Source organism: Loxodonta africana, chromosome 19, assembly GCF_030014295.1.
Source record: "Loxodonta africana isolate mLoxAfr1 chromosome 19, mLoxAfr1.hap2, whole genome shotgun sequence".
Taxonomy (NCBI): Eukaryota; Metazoa; Chordata; class Mammalia; order Proboscidea; family Elephantidae; genus Loxodonta; species Loxodonta africana.
The window spans coordinates 24,502,364-24,519,913 of NC_087360.1; the positions used below are offsets into that span (position 1 = coordinate 24,502,364).

The window sequence follows — 17,550 nt, forward strand, 5'->3', positions numbered from 1 at the left end:
CATGGCTGGCCGGTGCTGTCCCCTTCCAGGACCCAGTGTTCCTCCCTCCTGCAATCAATGCTTTTGCCTGAGACGAGCGTGAGGAGGCAGAGGGAAGGGGGGCTACTCACAGTTCCAGGAGCTGGGGATCCCCAGCGGCCAGGGCTAGGCTGCCCAGACCTCGCTCAGGCCTCGCTTCCGGCCTCTTGGTCTCCAGGGCGGCATCCCCAGCCCCAGCAGTGATGAGGCTGGGAAAAGGAACCTCAAATGTCACTCTCCTGTTGGGCAGGGCAGGCACGGGGGACAGGAGCTGCCTGGCTGGGCCCAGCACCTTCTGCTTCCAGAGCATGGCGCAGCGGCGGACAGCGCGGTGGAGGCTGTGGGCCGCCTGTCAACACGCTGAGGTTAGGGGGATGTGCGCTGTCAGCCCCCCGTCGTGAGAAGGATGGGAGACCCCTGCCTACCTGCGCCTGCTTCTGGGCTTGCAGCTGCTGCCGAGAAGTCTTCACACCTGCTGCAAACCGCAGGAGATGGGTGACACCCTCCTGGAGGAGCTGGTGATGATAGGCCTGCATTGCCTGCTCCAGCCGCGCCTTCTTTCTTCTCCTTTCCAGCACAAAACCCAGCCAGGCGTCCCAGGCCTCCAAGAAGAGCAGAGGTGAGGCCCACCCTATCCACCCCCCAGACCAGGTACTCTCCTCCCCGCAGGCAGGGCTGAAACCCCGGTCCTCAAGATCCTGTACCCCGATTACCTTTGCCTGCAGTGAGAAGGACCAGAACCACAGGGCCCGCGCTGTGCCCTGCTGCTCCTCCCTCCGGGCCACCAGCTATGGGCAAAGAGGATCTGCCTCAGGGATCCACAGAGGGGCTGAAGGCATGAGCAGAAGCACTCTGGGACGGCAGGTGGAGCAGGGCCAGGCCAGGCCTGACACAAGAAGGCCCAACTCAAAGGCCAGGGCCAAGGGGGGCTGCCCGAGGGGAAAGTGAGGCTGACCTCAGGCCTTCACTGTCCAGCAGACCCCCTACCCGACTTCCGTGTGTGTGACAGGCTCAGAGATACCGAGGGAACCAAGTCTGGCTTCTTGGGGGCAGGGCGATGGCAAGGTCAGCACAGGCCACAGAAGCCCTGTGACAGGAGCCCTAGGCAGGGACATCTAACCCAGCCTGGGCCTTGGGGAAGGGTTCCTGAAAGATGATCCACAAGCCAAGTTTTTAAAGGCACTGTTACAGTTAGCTGGGAAACCCTGGGTGGTACAAACATTTGCCACACTTGGCTGCTAACAGAAAAGTTGAGGGTTCGAGTTCACCCAGAGGTATCTCAGAAGAAAGTCCTGGCAATCTACTTCCAAAAAATCAGCCATTGAAAACCCTACGGAGCACACGTCTACTCTGACACACGTGGCCGCACCATGAGTCAGAATCAACTCATTGGCAACTGGCAGAGTTAACCGGAGACCGGGGTGACGTGGAGAGGTAGAAGCGGGGTTCTAAGTGGGCCGGTGGGGTAGACTGTTTCCAGAAATGGCCACCTCCAGCAAGAAGTAGAGTCCATTTTCCTCCCCTTAGATCTGGGCTGGCCCTGTGACCCGGAGGAAGTAACACTAAGTCACCTCCAAGCTGGGCCTCAAAAGACCTGCAGCTTCTGCCTTCACCTCCAGAAGGCTCCTTCCGGCGCCCAGTTACTACGCTGTAACGACCACGGTCCCTGGCTGGCAACCCCAGGTGGGATCATTTGAAACTTTCCAGGCACCTAGCACTTGATCCCCACCAAGGGCAGCAGACTCACCCGCCACCCAGTCAACCCGGAGACCTGTGAGGAACAGTCACTATGGTACTGCGGAAGCCACAACATTCGGAGTGAGACGGGTGGGAATGACACGTGCGGAAAGGGGCGCGAAGCAGCAGAGCCATCTAGTCAGGCCCTGAACCACTTGCTGGGGTGGAAAGGTGATTCATGGAAAAGCCAGAGTAAATAGAAGAGAAGCAAGTTCCAAGGTCTGGGACTGTAACTTTCTGTGAGAAGTAGGGCGATGGGGGGCAGCTAGCCCTGGCAACAGAAACATCTATCTGTGTGTGAGCAAGAGACACAAAGATGCCGGGTGACGGGGTGGAGGAGGGCTGTGCAACATCCCTGGACCACAAGCGCAGCTCTAATTCGGCTTCGCCTGCCTCACAGGCCAGCGAAGGCAGGAAGAAAGTATCAGCCTAGAGTACCACCAGCCTCTTCCCTCCCACCTTTGCCTGCTTGGCTGGAGGGCCTTGGCTGGACAGAATCAGGGTGTTAGGTAAAGGAGCAAAACCGAAGTAGCCAGAAAGTCTCCATCGTTTCAATGTCACCTCTTCAGGGAGGCTGTCTGTGTTATCTCCCTGGCCAGCGAACCTCCCTCCCTTCAGCAGGAAGGGGTCAGGAATGGCCACTGGGAAAGGGCAAAGGGGCGCTGGGCTTGCAGAGGAACGGCATAAGGGCCGGGCGAGAACAGAGAGAGGTCGAGATGGCTCTGCCCTGCACCCAGAGAAGGACAGATGCATGGATCTGAGTACGTTGCGCTGTTCACAATGGGTGTGGTCCCTCCTAACACTGTATCAGGACCTGGCAAACTTAAAATGCATTTCAGAGGAATTTTTGGATATTATCCTGCTGTATTTTTGAACAGGACACTGCACACAGGGCCTCAAGGTGACCTGATCTTATACAGGCCACAGGTGGAAGGAAGCTGACGGTGCCAAGAACTGACTTGGGGGAGGGGTGAGGCAGAAGGGCGGTGGCCCTGGGCAAGCGTGATACTAGGAACACTGAACTAGGGGTATCAGCTGATGAGCTGGTAGCGGGGAGAGGGGAGGGGAAGCGGAAGTCAATGGTACCCACCTGCCGTCTCCAATGATAGAAGCAGGACTGGCTGAGTCTCTGGGCCAAGAACCGGGTACCCTGCCTCTGCAGGAGCTGGGGGACCAGGCACATGAGGGTGGGCAGTGAGTCCTGATGGGAATCAGGTACTCCACGTGACCACAAGCACACAGAGCAGCAACCCTGACCACCCAGGGCAGATGCAGAGCGAGAGGCTCCTGATGAACAAGCCTCCCACTGGCAGAAGGCGTCTTTGATGTGTACCAGGCAGGGGGTCTAGATGACCTCAGAAGCCCCCAGCTCTGTTAAACCCGTGGTTCCACGTGACACCAGATGTCTCTGCTAAGCCATCACCTGGGGGAGGCCCGGTTCTGTGGCCAGCCACCTACACCCTTCACTAAATGCCCAGAAAGGCTCAGCAGCGTTGTTCCCACAGGACCCCAAGCTGCTCAGCACCCGTATCAGCTGCTCTGAATTCTCGTCTCCTGGCCTGGACACCTATTGCCACACAGAGGGATCTGGGAGAGCTGCTGATGCCCATGCCTCACCATTTTCCGGATAAACCCCAGATGGTGGGCCTTCCACTGCGCCATCATCTCCTGAAGCAGTCGGAGCCGGTGATGCTGGGCCGCTCTCTCCATCTGGACTCTCTGCTGGGCCATGCTCTGGCTGCGGTCCCGCCAGCGCTGAAACACAGCCTGGACACAGCCTAGGGCAGACCCAAGCCAGAGTCTGCTCATTAGTAGGGTTTCCACAAGCAACTGTGTAACGGTGAGCTTAGAGTGGAGAAGGCTGCGCTGGGGACAGGGCTGGGTGTCCAGCAACACTCAGTAGAACCACACATGACTGCGGTTGCTCGGTAAGAACTATGCGGCCACCTTCAGTGACCACATTCCTAACTGTGCCCAGCCTGGAACCAGATCTGCTGTTGGGCCCTGGGGCTGCCAGAGGCACAAGTCTGTGCACAGCCACCACAGCAAGGCCAGAAGCCCTCGAGGAGCTACACTCAAGACGCTATCAGGAAAAGGAGGCAGAAGAACCTTGGCCTGAGGGTGCTTGAGGAGCCTGCCAGTGGAGCTAAAGATTGGAGGAAGAGGAGGAGGAGGCAGCCCCGTTTTAACAAGACAGGAAATCAAAGCTCCCTCAGAGAAGCAAAGATAGCCAAGCCCCTCAGGGGAGGAGGACACAGCAGCCTGACAGCTGAGTCCATGGACTCCCCAGCCCTGGTGACTGCAGGGTCTTGCCTTGTGTCCATGTTATCAGATTTTCCTTTTGGGAAGTGAGTGCTTTCCTCTGGTTGAACTTTTTTATATTGCTGTTTTTCTCAGGACCTGAGAGAAGTTTCTTTTAGAGACAACAGCAGATGACCAACACCAGAGCACAGCTGCCACGATGGGGCCCTGCCGGGGCCTGAAGGGGCAGTGCGGGGGAGGTAGTGCCCACAGGCCTGGAGCTAACCCTCAGTATTAAGCGCTAATATTTCTTGGGGCACTACTTTAGGCACTATATTTATGTGTATGTGATGGCCCTAAGAAAGAGGTACTATCACTATCATCGTACAGGTCAAGGAACTGTGGGCTCAGAGGGTTGCAGAGCCAGGGTATGGCCCAAGCCTATGCTTTGTAAGCGCTCTGGATATTGTCTCGTGAGGCCTTCATTTTGGCTTTTCCTTCTCTAGCCCCACCTGCAGGCTGCCAAGGGGTACCTCAGACTCTGAGGCTTCCATATCAGCCAAGAAATGGTTGCATGGCTGTTATTGCACACCTACTTAGAGAACAGTGTCTTATCACCTGTCTTCCAGACCCCTGGCTCAGAGCCCATGTGCCATCCATAATGGATATGGCAATCTCTGGGCCCACCACATGGACCATCCCCTCTAAGGAGGGGCCCACCCCACAGTCCTGGCAAAGAGAAGCAGCTTCAGGCAGCATCTTGCTACCTGTTGCCTCTCGCTCCATCCCACCCCCATCAAACTCTACCACTCCAGCTTGATTTCTTTATACCTCTGTAGATTTCAAGGCTTGGCCTTCCATTTTAACATAAACTGGTTGGCAATCAGTTGGAAAGAGAATTCCAGGAGAAGGAGACGAACACTATGGTGGGGCAAAGGAAACGCTAAGAAAGTTCTGCATCATTCAAAATCCCCTCGTCAACAGGACACACTACAGGGCCCTGGCTTACCTCTGGCCAGCACACCTCGGGCCTCACTGACAGCACAGTCTTCTTGCTGCCGGCAGTAGATCTGCATCGATGCTGCCTCCCTCCACTGGGCCAGGACCTACGGGGCAGGTGGGCACAGAGGGGCTGTCACCGTGGGCACATGCCAGTCTGCACTGACAGTTTTGTCCTGGGTAGGCTCAGGCGGTGAATGGAGCATGGCTCAGGGCTCTTGCCACCGCTGACAGAGGCCACGGTGCAACGAGAGCCACTTCCCAGTACCCTCCACAGAAAGCCCAGTCACTCAGGTGTGGGGACTTCTCTACCAAAAAGATTTAAGCTATGTACCACGCCACAAAGAAATATAGTCGTTACATGGGTTTTAACTCTATTATTATTTGTTAAACTGAACACATACAGTATATGCACTCTTGTATGTGATACGTATATAACAACAAAACAGTTTAAAAACAAGTTGAGGAGCCAGGGGAAGGCAGGTGCCTGTTCCCCACTTACACACTCCACTCCCATCACAAAGGCCTCCACCCACAAGAGCCCTGAAGCTAAACAGAAAAGGTTCCTTTCCTTCGAAGGTGGGTTGCACACGCTGACCTCGGAGTTTTCCTGAGAACACCCTGAGCCTCAACTGCGTAGCTGACCATCCGTGGGAACTTCAGAGTTGAGGGACCAGCCTCAGGCCAGCTATCAGCAGGTAAATAGTTTCTGCGCAGGTCTCCTGGCATAACTGCTTTCTAAAACATCCCCCAGCCCCACACGTGGGCTGCCAAGAGCTGCCCGAGACTCGGGGCCTGATCGCTTCTGTCATTTCATCTGTTGGAACTTGCTTCCTTCCCCCCCAGCCATTAACAGCTTTATATAAGATTCATCAGCTTCAAGTGCACAATTCAATGGTTTCTGATATCTTCTCAGACTTGTGTAACCACCACCACCACAATTTTAGAACACGTTCCTCACCGCCTTTTGAATGCCAAAAGAAGGAAAAAAATCAGTTTTAGAAAAACATGCAACTAGAACATTCCTTAGAAGTGAAGATGGTGAGATTTCAACTTGCTTACTTTGGAAAGGTCATCAGGAAAGACCAAAAAACCAAACTCACTGCTGCTGAGTCAATTCCAGCTCATAGCGACCCTACAGGACAGAGCAGAATTGTCCCACACAGTTTCCAAGGCTGTAAATCTTTACGGAAGCAGACTGCCGCATCTTTCTCCTGCACAGCAGCTGGTGGGTTTGAACCTCTGACCTTTTGGTTAGCAGCCAAGTGGCACTCAGGAAAGACAAACTGCTAGAAAATGACATCTGTTTGGCAGGATAGAGGGCCAAGGGAAATCAGGGAAACCCTCAATGAGACGCAATGACACAAGAGCTACAACAACGGACTCAAACAGACCAATGGCCACGATGGCAGCGCAGGACCAGGCAAGGCTTTGCTCTGCTATACCTAAGATCCGTAAGTCCAAGCCAACTCAGTGGCAGCTAGCAACAACAACCCTTTAGCTATATCACCCGCCTATCCTCCCACAGCCCTAGGCGACCTAATTTCTGTCTCTATAAATTTCCCTATTCTAAGACTTTCACGTAAATAGAGTCATATGTGTCTTTTGTATCTGACTTCTTTCACTTAACATGTTTTCAAGGTTCATCCAAGTTGCAGCATGTTCTTCACTCGTTTTTATGGTTCAATAACATACCACTGTACGGATATACCACATTTTGTTTGTCTGAAAGGACCCCTGGATTGTTTCCTCTTTTTGGCTATGATGAATAAATAATGCCGCTACAAACATTTGTATACAAGCTTCTGTTTGAAGATATGCTTGCATTTCTCTCGGGTATATATCCAGGAGTGGAACTGCTGGGTCATACGGTAACGGTTAACTTTTTGAAGTACTGTCAAGCTATTTTCTGCAACAGCTGCACCATTTTACATTCCTACCAACAGCGCCTGAAGCTTCTAGTATCTCTGCATCCTGGGCAACACTTGTTATTATCTGTCTTTTTGATTGTAGCCTTCCTAGTGAGTGTGAAGTGGTCTCTCATTGTGTTTGTGTGTGCTTTTTAGACACCACTTCCTTTGTTAAGTTTTTCCTGATCCCCAGGTCTGGGCTAGGTACTTCTTTCTGTATGTGCTACTGTAACTGCTGTACATTCCCTACTATAGTCCCTGTTACACCATATTGTTTAGCTATTATCACTGTAGTTTTGATTTGTGATGACGCCAAGCATCTTTCCATGTGTTTATGGGCCATTTGTAGATATTCCTTGGAGAAATGTCTGTTCAGATCCTCTTCCCATTTTTAAAGTGGGTTGTCTTTTTGTTGATTTGTAAGTGTTCTTTATATATTGTAGATACAAATACCTTATCACCAGCCACTGTGAAAATCTATCTTGTTGAGGGTCTTCCTCTTTTTCGCCGACCCTCCCCTTTACCAAGCATGATGTCCTTATCTATGCACTGGTCTTCCTTGTAGGCATATGGATATATCCTATCACTGACAGCATTGTACTTCGGGATAAATCTTGAAATGTACTTCTTAACAGATATTGGTTTGGAATTCAGTAAAAATAAATGCTCACGTGGCTGCATGTGTGTGTGCTGAAGGACAGTCATCCCATTTCTAGGTTCCTTGTTCATTTCAAATCTGTGATATCATATACCCCCACCCTTGCCTTCTTACAGCTCACCTTTGAACACATGGTCCTTCTGTAGTGATCACGTGCTTGAGAGGCCTTTTGAGCTTCATCCACACAGGCTATGGTGTTCTCTCGCCAGCGATGTAACACACCCCTGCAGGTAAACAGGCCAGGGTGGGAGGGGCAATGACGCCAGTATGGGAGATAATGGGAAGTGTCTATGAATCATTCCTAGCTCTTCACCCAGCTCCTGAATCACAGCATTTGCATGCTGAAGAACATCTGTTTCACTGATAACCATGCTTGTGCCCATGTAGACAATCAGGAAATAGTTACAGAACACTGGCTATGTGCCAGCACTGGGTAAACACTAGGATACAGCGGTGAACAAGACCAAACACCATGGCCTGCTATGGGCAACACAGCAATGACAATACAGGTGAATCATGCTATGGTAAGTACAGGAAAAGTCCCTCTCTAGTCGTCCTGTCTGAGGAGTTGGATGGGCACTTTATGGGACCCCAAAGGAAGGACAGAGGTGTTAAAGGGCCACAACACCTACCTCCCACAGGCAGGCTGGAATAGCATGTGTTGAAAAATACAAAGGCAGGAAAAGGTTTGTGAAATAGGGGCCCGAGGGAAGCCTACTTGGAAGGATTGAGTTTAGAGTGAGCTTAGAAGGAACCAGAGGGTGGGGCTCATACGAGAGACAGCGGCTGAGGCAGATAAGTGATTTCAAAGGGCCTGAAAGAGCTGATGATGTCCTAGAGGACCAAGATGATTTTGGAGAGTTAGTGAAAGGCTAGCTGAGAGGAAATAGACTGAGAACAAAGGAAGTCACCACAGCCTTTGGAGCAGGAGAGGTGATGAAATGGTACTTGGGGAACAGGTATAAAACAAGCAGAAAAAGTGCTCAGAGGAGCAACAAATGGGAGATCTTGCACGCAACCAGGTGAGAGCTGCTTTCTACTGGTCCGGCCTTGCACACAGCAGGTGTTCAAGACAGTGAGTTGAAGAAGTGAATTAAGTTCTTGTTATGGAAAGGCCAAAACCATGATGTAAGCAGTAGAAGGCATCCAGGCCCACCTCAGTCTGGGCCTGGGCTGGATTCCCTAAATAGCCCTGCTCTAGTCTCTTGCGATGAGGCTCACTCCCTGGAACTAGGCCTCATCACTCAGGCTGGGCTCCAGGAGATGAAGGGAGACTCACCGTAGCAGCTGCCTTTTGTGCTGGCTCTCCCTGGCTGCCACCTCTTGTAGGACATGCCGCACCCTGTCCTGGTAAGTCTGTAGGAGATTGGGAAGGCTGGAGGCTGCCCCTGGTCCCATACTTCTCCCTATTCCCAGGGATGTCTGAGAAGTACATTTATAATGGGGCAGCGATGCTTGGAGCACTCACCACAAAGGATGATGAGAGGCCAAAAAACCCTACTCCCAAGGTCAGAAGACCCTCCCAGACATTAGGAAGAAGATTGTCTCGCTAGGCCCTTGCCCCAGTAAATCAAACCATGGGACTCCTGGACACAGGCTGCTTTTATTTTAAGGCTGGTGCCACAGAGAGCAACTATTTCTGCTTTGCCACCCCAGGGTCAAAATGACTTGGCTCCACGGCTGGAGGCCCCATTCTGTCCAGGGTACTTGCTGTTTGGAGGCTTGTCAAGCTACCCTGTTTTGGGAAAAGCAGGAGGCACAGGGCAGGAAACAAAGCCTCCAGAACCCTCCCCAGATAGCAAGAGACCTGGAGGAGAGCAGCAGTTCCTACCATCCATCTCCGCAGCACCCTGTGCAGCAAGGAGTGCTGGTGATGTAAGTCAGCTCGCACCAGTTTCTGCCGCTCAGCATCGCACAGGGCCAGGCACTGAGGGACAGAGAAGAGAGCTGGGGCCAGTTTCTAGCCTGGCCTCCATGTTACAGCTGATGAGCTCAGGTAAGGCCTGTTACCCGCTATGAATCGCAGCTTCTCAGCTATAAATACACTCCTAATTTATGATAAGTACTCAATCAATCTTAGCTTAAACATTTATTTCCCAAGTAGACTCTCTGTAAAAGGTTAATTAGGAATTTCAGATTTAGTACGTTCCCATCAGAACAGCCCGTCACCTCTAAGGAGAAGAGGATTTTGAGCCAATGACCCCACACAGCTGCTTGCCCACTCCTTCCCTCAGCTCTGAGCAGGTGGTTTCCTAAAGATGGCCATGTAGCTCATGTGTCTGCTCTAAGTCATGGTAGCACGCATTCCTACCTGTCCAAAGCCACATGTGGTGGCACCGCACTGAGGCCTTACCTCCCTCCACCTCTTCCAGGCCCAAAGCAGGAGCTGCACCCGGTGGAACTCCACAGCCCGCGCCTTTCCCAGCTTCCTGTGGGTAGACAGGGCAGAGATCAGAGCAGTAGCCCAGCCTCAGAGCTAGAGTCCTGTGGCCCCTGTCTAGTGGTACATGAGTCAAGATCCCCCCAGGAGAGCTGACAAAAGACGTGGCTGCCCCCGGAAGAGTCCACATACAACAGAATTTCTGCACACACCTTCAAGGGGCTTCAAGTACCATGGAAGGTTGTGCATGTGGAGCTGTGCTGAAGACCCCTAACTGAGAATGAGGTTAAGAAGGAAATATGTAGCCAGAGTTTGAGAGATGGTAAGATCCCTAAAACAGTGTGATATGGAGAAGTGCCAAAGCAGGACCATCCCTGCAGTGGACACATGGGCTGCCTGCCCTGTCCCAGGCTCCAATCACATAGTGCAGTGAAAATGGCCATGACCGGCCCTCTGCCCACCACTGCTGGTCCTGGGGTGGTCAGCTATGCCCCCTACTGCTAACTTTCTACCACATGGCCGGGGAACAGGAGTTTTGTCCCCTATCGATTCCTTAAGCTGGGAGCTCTAAGATCATAGAAGCCCTGGTTTTGCTTAAGAGGTTTAAGGTTGAATTTCTAACTTACGGTCTAGGCTAACACACCCTCCTGATACGCACTTGAGCCTGATGGTGCCACTACTATGATCAAAGCTTGCCTGGAGATGGGAAAGGCTGCTGAGGCAGGTCCCGCTACTCACTCTGTTCTGAGCCCTCGAGCACTCTCCCTCCAGACATGAAAGGTTCTCCTGACCCGCCAGTGGCGGTGGTGGGCACAGGCCACTGCTTGCTTCTGTCGCTCCTGGTGACATGCTGCCACCTGCTGCTGCCATGTGGACCAGGCCCTGTGCAGAAGCCACTGCTCGGCATGAAGGATGGCCTGGGCAGCCAGGAGGAGAAAACAGAATGGGTCAAGGAGGAGGGGCACAGAAGCCAGAGAGGAACCTACAGGCCAAGGGTACAGCCCGAGGTAACAGAAATGCACACTCAGGGTGTATCCTGGCCCATAACCATCTGTAAAGGCCTCTGACAAACAGATGCCCCAGCCCTGTCCCTTCCTTGTGAGCCCTTCAGTGTGGGTCTGGGTTCTATGCATAGTCCTGCGGAGACGCAGGTGGGGCAGGCAGTGGATCAAAGGTCTGAAACTTGTAGCACCCTTCCCTGGGTACCTCCTCAGGGAAAGCCACTTACCACTCTCTCTGCCAAGCGGTTTTCTCGATGCTGAGACATCTTCTGCCACCAAATGGCAAATACCTGCCTCCCTAACAACTCCCTAAAATAACAAATAACAGTAAAGCTATTAAAATGAAACAAAACCAAAAAAAGAGTCCAAAAAGAGCTAAAAGTTTCAAATAATTAGATTTTCCCTCTTATACTGTGCTATTGTTTAAGAGGTGAATCAGCTTTGATGGAGGAGAAAGGAAAGGAGGTAGAAGGGGAAAGGAGAGAACCAGGAGTCAAAGTGAAGGAAAGAATAACCAAAGCCCTCCAACATTTTCCAAGTTATTTCTGGTATCAGCCAAGTCCCTGAACACTGTGCAGAGCCCGTGACCTTGAGACCCTGGCCCTTCATGAATTCAGTGTTATCTAACAACCCGAGGACCTGCTGCACGTGAGATACTGAGGCCAGCATGGCGATGATCAACGCCTGCCTTGCCTTCGAGGCACTTGGACTCACAGAGCAGATAGCACAAGGGAACTTTCTGGGGTGGTACAAAGGTTCTATATTTTGACTGGGGTGTTGATTATCCAGGTATATAATCTGGGAAAATTCATCAGACTATTTACTTAATATCTGTGCTTTTCACTGTATGTACATTTTATCTAATTTTTTTTTAAAGGACAAACCAGTTTTTTTCTCAGTATAATTATTTCACTAGAGGGCTAACAGACTATCATTTTTAATCGTAATTGATGAGATTCCACCATCAGTTCTGTGCATATTCCTAAAAAAAATCACCAAGAGAGTCTCGGACCTTTGGAGGAGATACACATTACCTGGCACTTAGAAGACAACAAAGCAGAACATACTTTCAAGGTTTGCCAGACTCCAAACCAAACCTATAAATATTTACTAACTATGAGAGTCACAAATAAGTCAATTCCATGGGGGGAGGGAGATGGCTAATATTTTGTGCTGGGCACAAATGCATTATCTCATCTAGTTTTTACAACAACCCTGTACGAGGTGGACTATTATCCTACCGTCTCCATCTTACACTTGAGGACACTGAGGATCAGAGAAACTGACTGCCCCGCCTGGGGTCACAGAGCTAAGCAGCAAAGCAAGTCTGAACTCAGGTTTGCCCAGCATCTAGCCAGCTCTCCATCACTCTGCTCCCTCATGAACCAGGCAGACTGGCACCTAAAAGCATTAGGCCTATCTTCCACAGTGCCTCTGGGTGGATTCCAGCCACCAAACTTTTGGTCAGTAGTCCTGCGTTTAACCATTTGCGCCACCGAGGGACTCCTCATACATATTTACCACAATTAAGAAAAACGTCCAACCCAACCCAACCACAAGAGAAAACTTGTATTAGGCCTTCAACACTCTTCACGCGTACTTCAGAGTGACACCTCTAAACACTCATCAGCCAAGGCTGCTCCACCATGAAAACTCTCTTAGACTTCGCCTGCTTCTCTGAAGGTATCTCTCGTTTGGTCCCTACTGCCTAACAAAACACAAAAGAGCAACACAACTAAGCCTGACTTTGTATTTGTTTTTGAAAGAAACAAAGGAGGGGTGTGTGTATCTTTTTTAAGTACTGAGGCCGTTTTTCAAATGGCTCTTCCAGCAGACCTCAATACAGGCACTAGGTAAAGGTGAAGGTGCCCTGCTTGCAGAAGGTGGCAGAGGCAAGAGCTATCCCGTCAGCCTCTATTCCCCATGGCCACCCCCCAAAAACAGTTCCTTGGACGTTGTGCTAAGGAGTTCCCAAGTTCTGGCTGACCACCTCAATCTACATTCAGAGTCCTCCAAAATCAAGATCCCTGCAATGTCTCCCAATGCCATGTCCCTCCCTCTTGTCTCTCTATCCTATGTAGCTGCACACAGCATTCAGGGTAGTCTCTAAAACTGTCCCTTTACTAGTTCCAGGTACCTACTCAAGCACCTGTTGACCATCTATCTATAGGATCGGTCCCATCCCCTCAGTCTGGCCCTCCTCTCTTACACAGCCCCTGCCATCCATCCTCATCTGCAGCTCACGGGAAGCCTCCCCAATATACTTCAACTTCCCCTCCCCCTCCCCCCGCCCCACCAGCACTAGCTCCAAGCTCTAGAAGAACTTGTGACTGACAGAATTAAGGACACGTGGACCTAGTCTCTTGAATTGTTCTTCAATTGTTCTTTGTGTGTCAGTCTGACCTCCCCACAAAAACCTAAAGCTCCTACATGGCCCTGAAAAATGTCTTCTTCCCCTTGATCTAGTAGAAAGCACCTGAACTTTAGAATCAGCGCTCTGAATGTAAATCCTGGCTCTGCCACTTACTGGTTGTGTTAACCATGTGCAAGTCATTTTGAACCTGTTTTCTCATCTGTAAAACGGGCTAATAATCACTCTCTCTCAGAACTGCTGTGACAATGAAACTACTAAGTAAGATCATGATAAGGCTTTCTTGCCTCTCTGCCATCACACAGTGCCTGTTACAGTGGCAGACACGCAGGAAACCATTTATAATTTCTTCACAACAGTCTACCAACATGCAGTAAGGACCTGCTATGTGCAAGTTTGCCTTTGAGGGAGCTAAAAAGATACAGATCTGCTCCTAGCCCTGTGACTTCAAAAAGCTAGGTCTAGCAGAACAGGAACCCAGCATTTCAGGGAAATCACACTGCAGGACGCCTCCAAGGTGATGCAGGGTCCAGACACGCTCAGGCAGAAAGCTAATGCATGGTTTTAATGGCACTCATAATGGCTTGTAATGAGGGAAGAGCACAAGACCCAGGCTCTATATTGAAAGCACTTGAAATGAAGATGAACAGAAGTTTTCCCAGGGGAAATACCGGCTGCCTCTTCCCACCAGATGAAATCGATGAGCCCCATATTATTGAAAAACCAGAAAGAGCCAGGGCCAGGGCAGGGGGCTGCGAGCTGAAAAGCAATGCAAATTGGCTGTGTGGTTGGCAGGTAGACTTGAGACATCTGCCAGGGCAGACAGCTCACCTGTGAAAACGTATTGCTCTTGCATTAAGGGCATTTTCCTGCTGGTGCCATCGCCAGAGTCTCCTCCATGCCTGGAAGGCAGCAGGCAGGGCTCTCTGCTGGAAATGGCCATCCGCTCTGGCCAGCAGCAGCTAGAGTAAAACAATGCATGACCTTTATTTTTACATTAAAAAAAAAAAAAAAAATGACCTTTGAGGGTCACACTCTTGAGGGAGGTTGCTCCCTACATAATAAAATTGAAAAAAAAGATGAAAATCATTCATTTTAATCTGTGAATCTGATAGGTGAAAATTAAAATATAGGTGAAAGTGTTTCATTTTTTACATCGTAAGTGGTTAGGCATCTTTTTGTATATTATTTCACACACACACACATCTGAATTTTTCTTCCTGTGACTTAGGTGTTCATACCCATTATCCATTCTACTATCTAATCGTCAGTATTTAACTCAGTGATATGACCTTCTTGAACATTTAAAAATTTATCAGTCCTTTGTCATGTGTTACAAATATTTTTTTTAACCCTATGTCTTTTGACTTTGTTTAGAGTGTCTGTCACACAGATTCTTTAAAATTTTATTCAATTATATAAAAGACTACTAGTTCACTGATACATCAGTAGGAAGACAAGACAACTGACATAGGAATATATACGCTTCTACGATGAAAATGGTCTGTTCCAGTCAGCCCCTGGCCTTGTTCTGACTGATGGTATTCAGCTTTTCCATTGTCTCTTTTAGCAACAACCTTGCTTCCTGAAAGTGAAGAGGACTTGAAGCATTTATTGATGAAGATCAAAGACCACAGCCTTCAGTATGGATTACAGCTCAACATAAAACAAAAATCCTCACAACTGAACCAATAAACAACATCATGATAAACGGAGAAAAGACTGAAGTTGTCAAGGATTTCATTTTACTTGGATCCACAGTCAACACCCATGGAAGCAGCAGTCAAGAAATCAAAAGATGAATTGCAACGGGCAAATCTGCAAAAGGCCTCTTTGAAGTGTTGAAAAGCAAAGATGTCAACTTGAAAACTAAAGGTGAACCTGACCCAAGCCAGGGTGTTTTCAATCGCCTCACAGGCATGCAAAAACCGGATGAATACGGAAGACTGAGGAAGAATTGACATCTTCAAATGGTGATTTTGGCTAAGAATACTGAATATATACCATGGACTGTCAAAAGAACAAAAAAATTTGTCTTGGAAGAAATACAACCAGAACGTTCCTTAGAAGCAAGAATGGTGAGACTACATCTCACATACTTTGGACAGGTCATCAGGAGGTATCAGTCCCTGGAGAAGGACATCATACTTCGTAAACTATAGGGTCAGCGAAAAAGAGGAAGACCCTCAAGGAAATGAACTAACACAGTGGCTGCAACAACGTGCTCAAGCATAACAGTGATTGTGAAGATGGCGCAGAACCAGGCAGCATTCTGTTCTGGTGTTCACAGGGTCGTTATGAGTCGGAACCAACTGGATGGCACCTAACAACAACATGATCGAAAACTTTGGGAGGGGCAACACAGACGTACGTGTGATGGTTTTTAAAACATGACTCTAATTTCTTTGATTTCCTTCATCGAGAAGTGGTCTGCCCCCTCCCTTTGAATCTGGTTGGGCTAGTGACTGCTTTGACCAATAGAGTATGGCAAAAGTGACACTATGGGACCTCTGAGGCTATATCATAAAGGGCCATACAGCTGCTGCCTTGTTTGGAATCAACTTGACGGCAATAGATTTTTTAGGTTGAAAACCAAACCCATTGTTGTCGAGTAGATTCCAACTCATAGTGACCCTGTGGTACAGGGTAGAGCTGCCCCGTAGGGTTTCCAAGGCTGTTATCTCTACGGAAGCTGAGTGCCACATCTTTCTCCCTTGGCGCAGCTTATGGGTTCGAACCGTCTACCTTTTGGTTAGCAGCCAAGCACTTACCCACTATGCCACCAGGGCTCTTTTACCCTGGGATTGTAGCACCCAAATGCCAAGAACCAAGATGATCCTTGAAGCAACCAGTGGCACTTGTTTACTCGTTCATTTATTCAATTATCAGTCAGCATCTATGACAAATGCCAAGCACTGTGTTGGGCTAAGGTGATGAAAGACACAGGTTGTACTCTCAAAGCACTCACTCTCCCCGCAGGAGAGACAGGTGAGTAAACAACTATGCAATAAACACCCTGATAAAGGTACGCATTTTTTATTAGAGGGTGGGCAGGAGGAAGAAGTAACACCTGAGCTCAAAGGGCAGTGAGGAATAGAGAAATGTAGGTATAGTAAGAAGGTGGAGGACAACCACCAGCTCCCAAAGGAATTGCATGCCTCTCTAAAGAATTCGGATTCTATCCTAAAACTATGGGGAGCTAGCCAAAATCTTTAGATTCATGTGTCAGATTCCAGCAGCAGACAGAGGTGCGGGTCGGGAGGGCAGCACGGAAATGGCCCGTTTTGGAGTTTGGTTTGAGTCTCCTTCTGCTTCACTACCAGGAATGGCCAAAGAGGGGATGGGCAGTGTAGCACCACTTCCCGTGGCAACGCCCACGCGACAGCACTGCTGGCATACACATCCCCATGGAGTCCGCACAGGGCCTCAAAACACTCCTCAGCTCAGCACTCCAGACAGCTACCCCCATCACTGCAAACTGGGCTGCAAGAGCACACTCATGTGTCACTCTGGTGCTGAACTGTAAGCCTTGTGAGAGCAGGACGTCTGTCTACGTTGCATCACATTTGTATCCTCAGGGTTTAAGCACAGTGTCAGATGTAAAGCAGTTGCTCGATCAATATTTCTTACATGGAACTGAATCCGTTTTCCCCAATCTGCCTTCGCTAATTCATCATTCTGATCCCCGTGTCCTCTCACTCACTGTGGGCACTCCTTTTTCTCCCACTGGTTAGCACTGGGATACGGTACTTTCGCTCTGGACTTTTCTCCATGTCTCCTGAAGGCCCCACTGGGTGATGCGCTGGTTAATCTAATAACAAGTGAATTTGAGTAAAGAAGTAAATGACTAGTGAGCGCTCACTCCTCTGTGAGAACCTACATTTTCCGAGCAGACGAAGGAGCAGGGAGTTACAACACAGCCTTTCTGACATCACTAGTGGAGGCTGGTGGGAGACTTTTGAGCTTTTATAGCAGCCTCTCTTCTAAACCAACACATCAAGACATCCTAGCACAGGCCTTTTAAATGAATCTTTCCAAAGTAAATGGATCGAAGATCTACCTGTGATCAAATAATTCCATACCTGCTTGTAGCGTCTCTTCTGAGTGTACTGTAACCACAATTTGAAACACCTGTGTAGCAATGTTATCCTGAAATAAAACATAGAACACCAAGGAGGCATTGCCTATCCACAACTTCAGGTTTCAGGTTCTTTATTTTTGTTTTGTTTTTAAGG

At 49.6% G+C, this 17,550-nt stretch overlaps 1 protein-coding gene across 24 annotated transcripts in view; it reads right to left on the minus strand.

Annotated features, from left to right (window-relative positions):
* SFI1 (SFI1 centrin binding protein) overlaps window positions 1-17,550 on the minus strand; it is a 95,663-nt gene that overhangs the window by 4,615 nt on the left and 73,498 nt on the right. For 16 of the 24 annotated variants that reach the window (XR_010318606.1, XR_010318608.1, XR_010318607.1 and 13 more), the window contains 13 exons: window positions 17,398-17,464; window positions 14,147-14,277; window positions 11,172-11,253; window positions 10,682-10,860; window positions 9,917-9,992; window positions 9,395-9,490; window positions 8,843-8,985; window positions 7,685-7,787; window positions 5,006-5,102; window positions 3,373-3,533; window positions 2,846-2,956; window positions 444-806; window positions 111-367 (listed from right to left, as the gene is read on the minus strand). Coding sequence is in view for 21 of the 24 variants with exons in the window: in XM_064272426.1 (XP_064128496.1) it covers window positions 111-367; window positions 444-806; window positions 2,846-2,956; window positions 3,373-3,533; window positions 5,006-5,102; window positions 7,685-7,787; window positions 8,843-8,985; window positions 9,395-9,490; window positions 9,917-9,992; window positions 10,682-10,860; window positions 11,172-11,253; window positions 14,147-14,277; window positions 17,398-17,464 (1,866 nt within the window). In the remaining 3 variants the exon portion in view is untranslated. The remainder of the gene's footprint in view (window positions 1-110; window positions 368-443; window positions 807-2,845; window positions 2,957-3,372; window positions 3,534-5,005; window positions 5,103-7,684; window positions 7,788-8,842; window positions 8,986-9,394; window positions 9,491-9,916; window positions 9,993-10,681; window positions 10,861-11,171; window positions 11,254-14,146; window positions 14,278-17,397; window positions 17,465-17,550) is intronic. The other 8 variants (XM_064272439.1, XM_064272446.1, XM_064272445.1 and 5 more) reach the window with 5 other exon arrangements.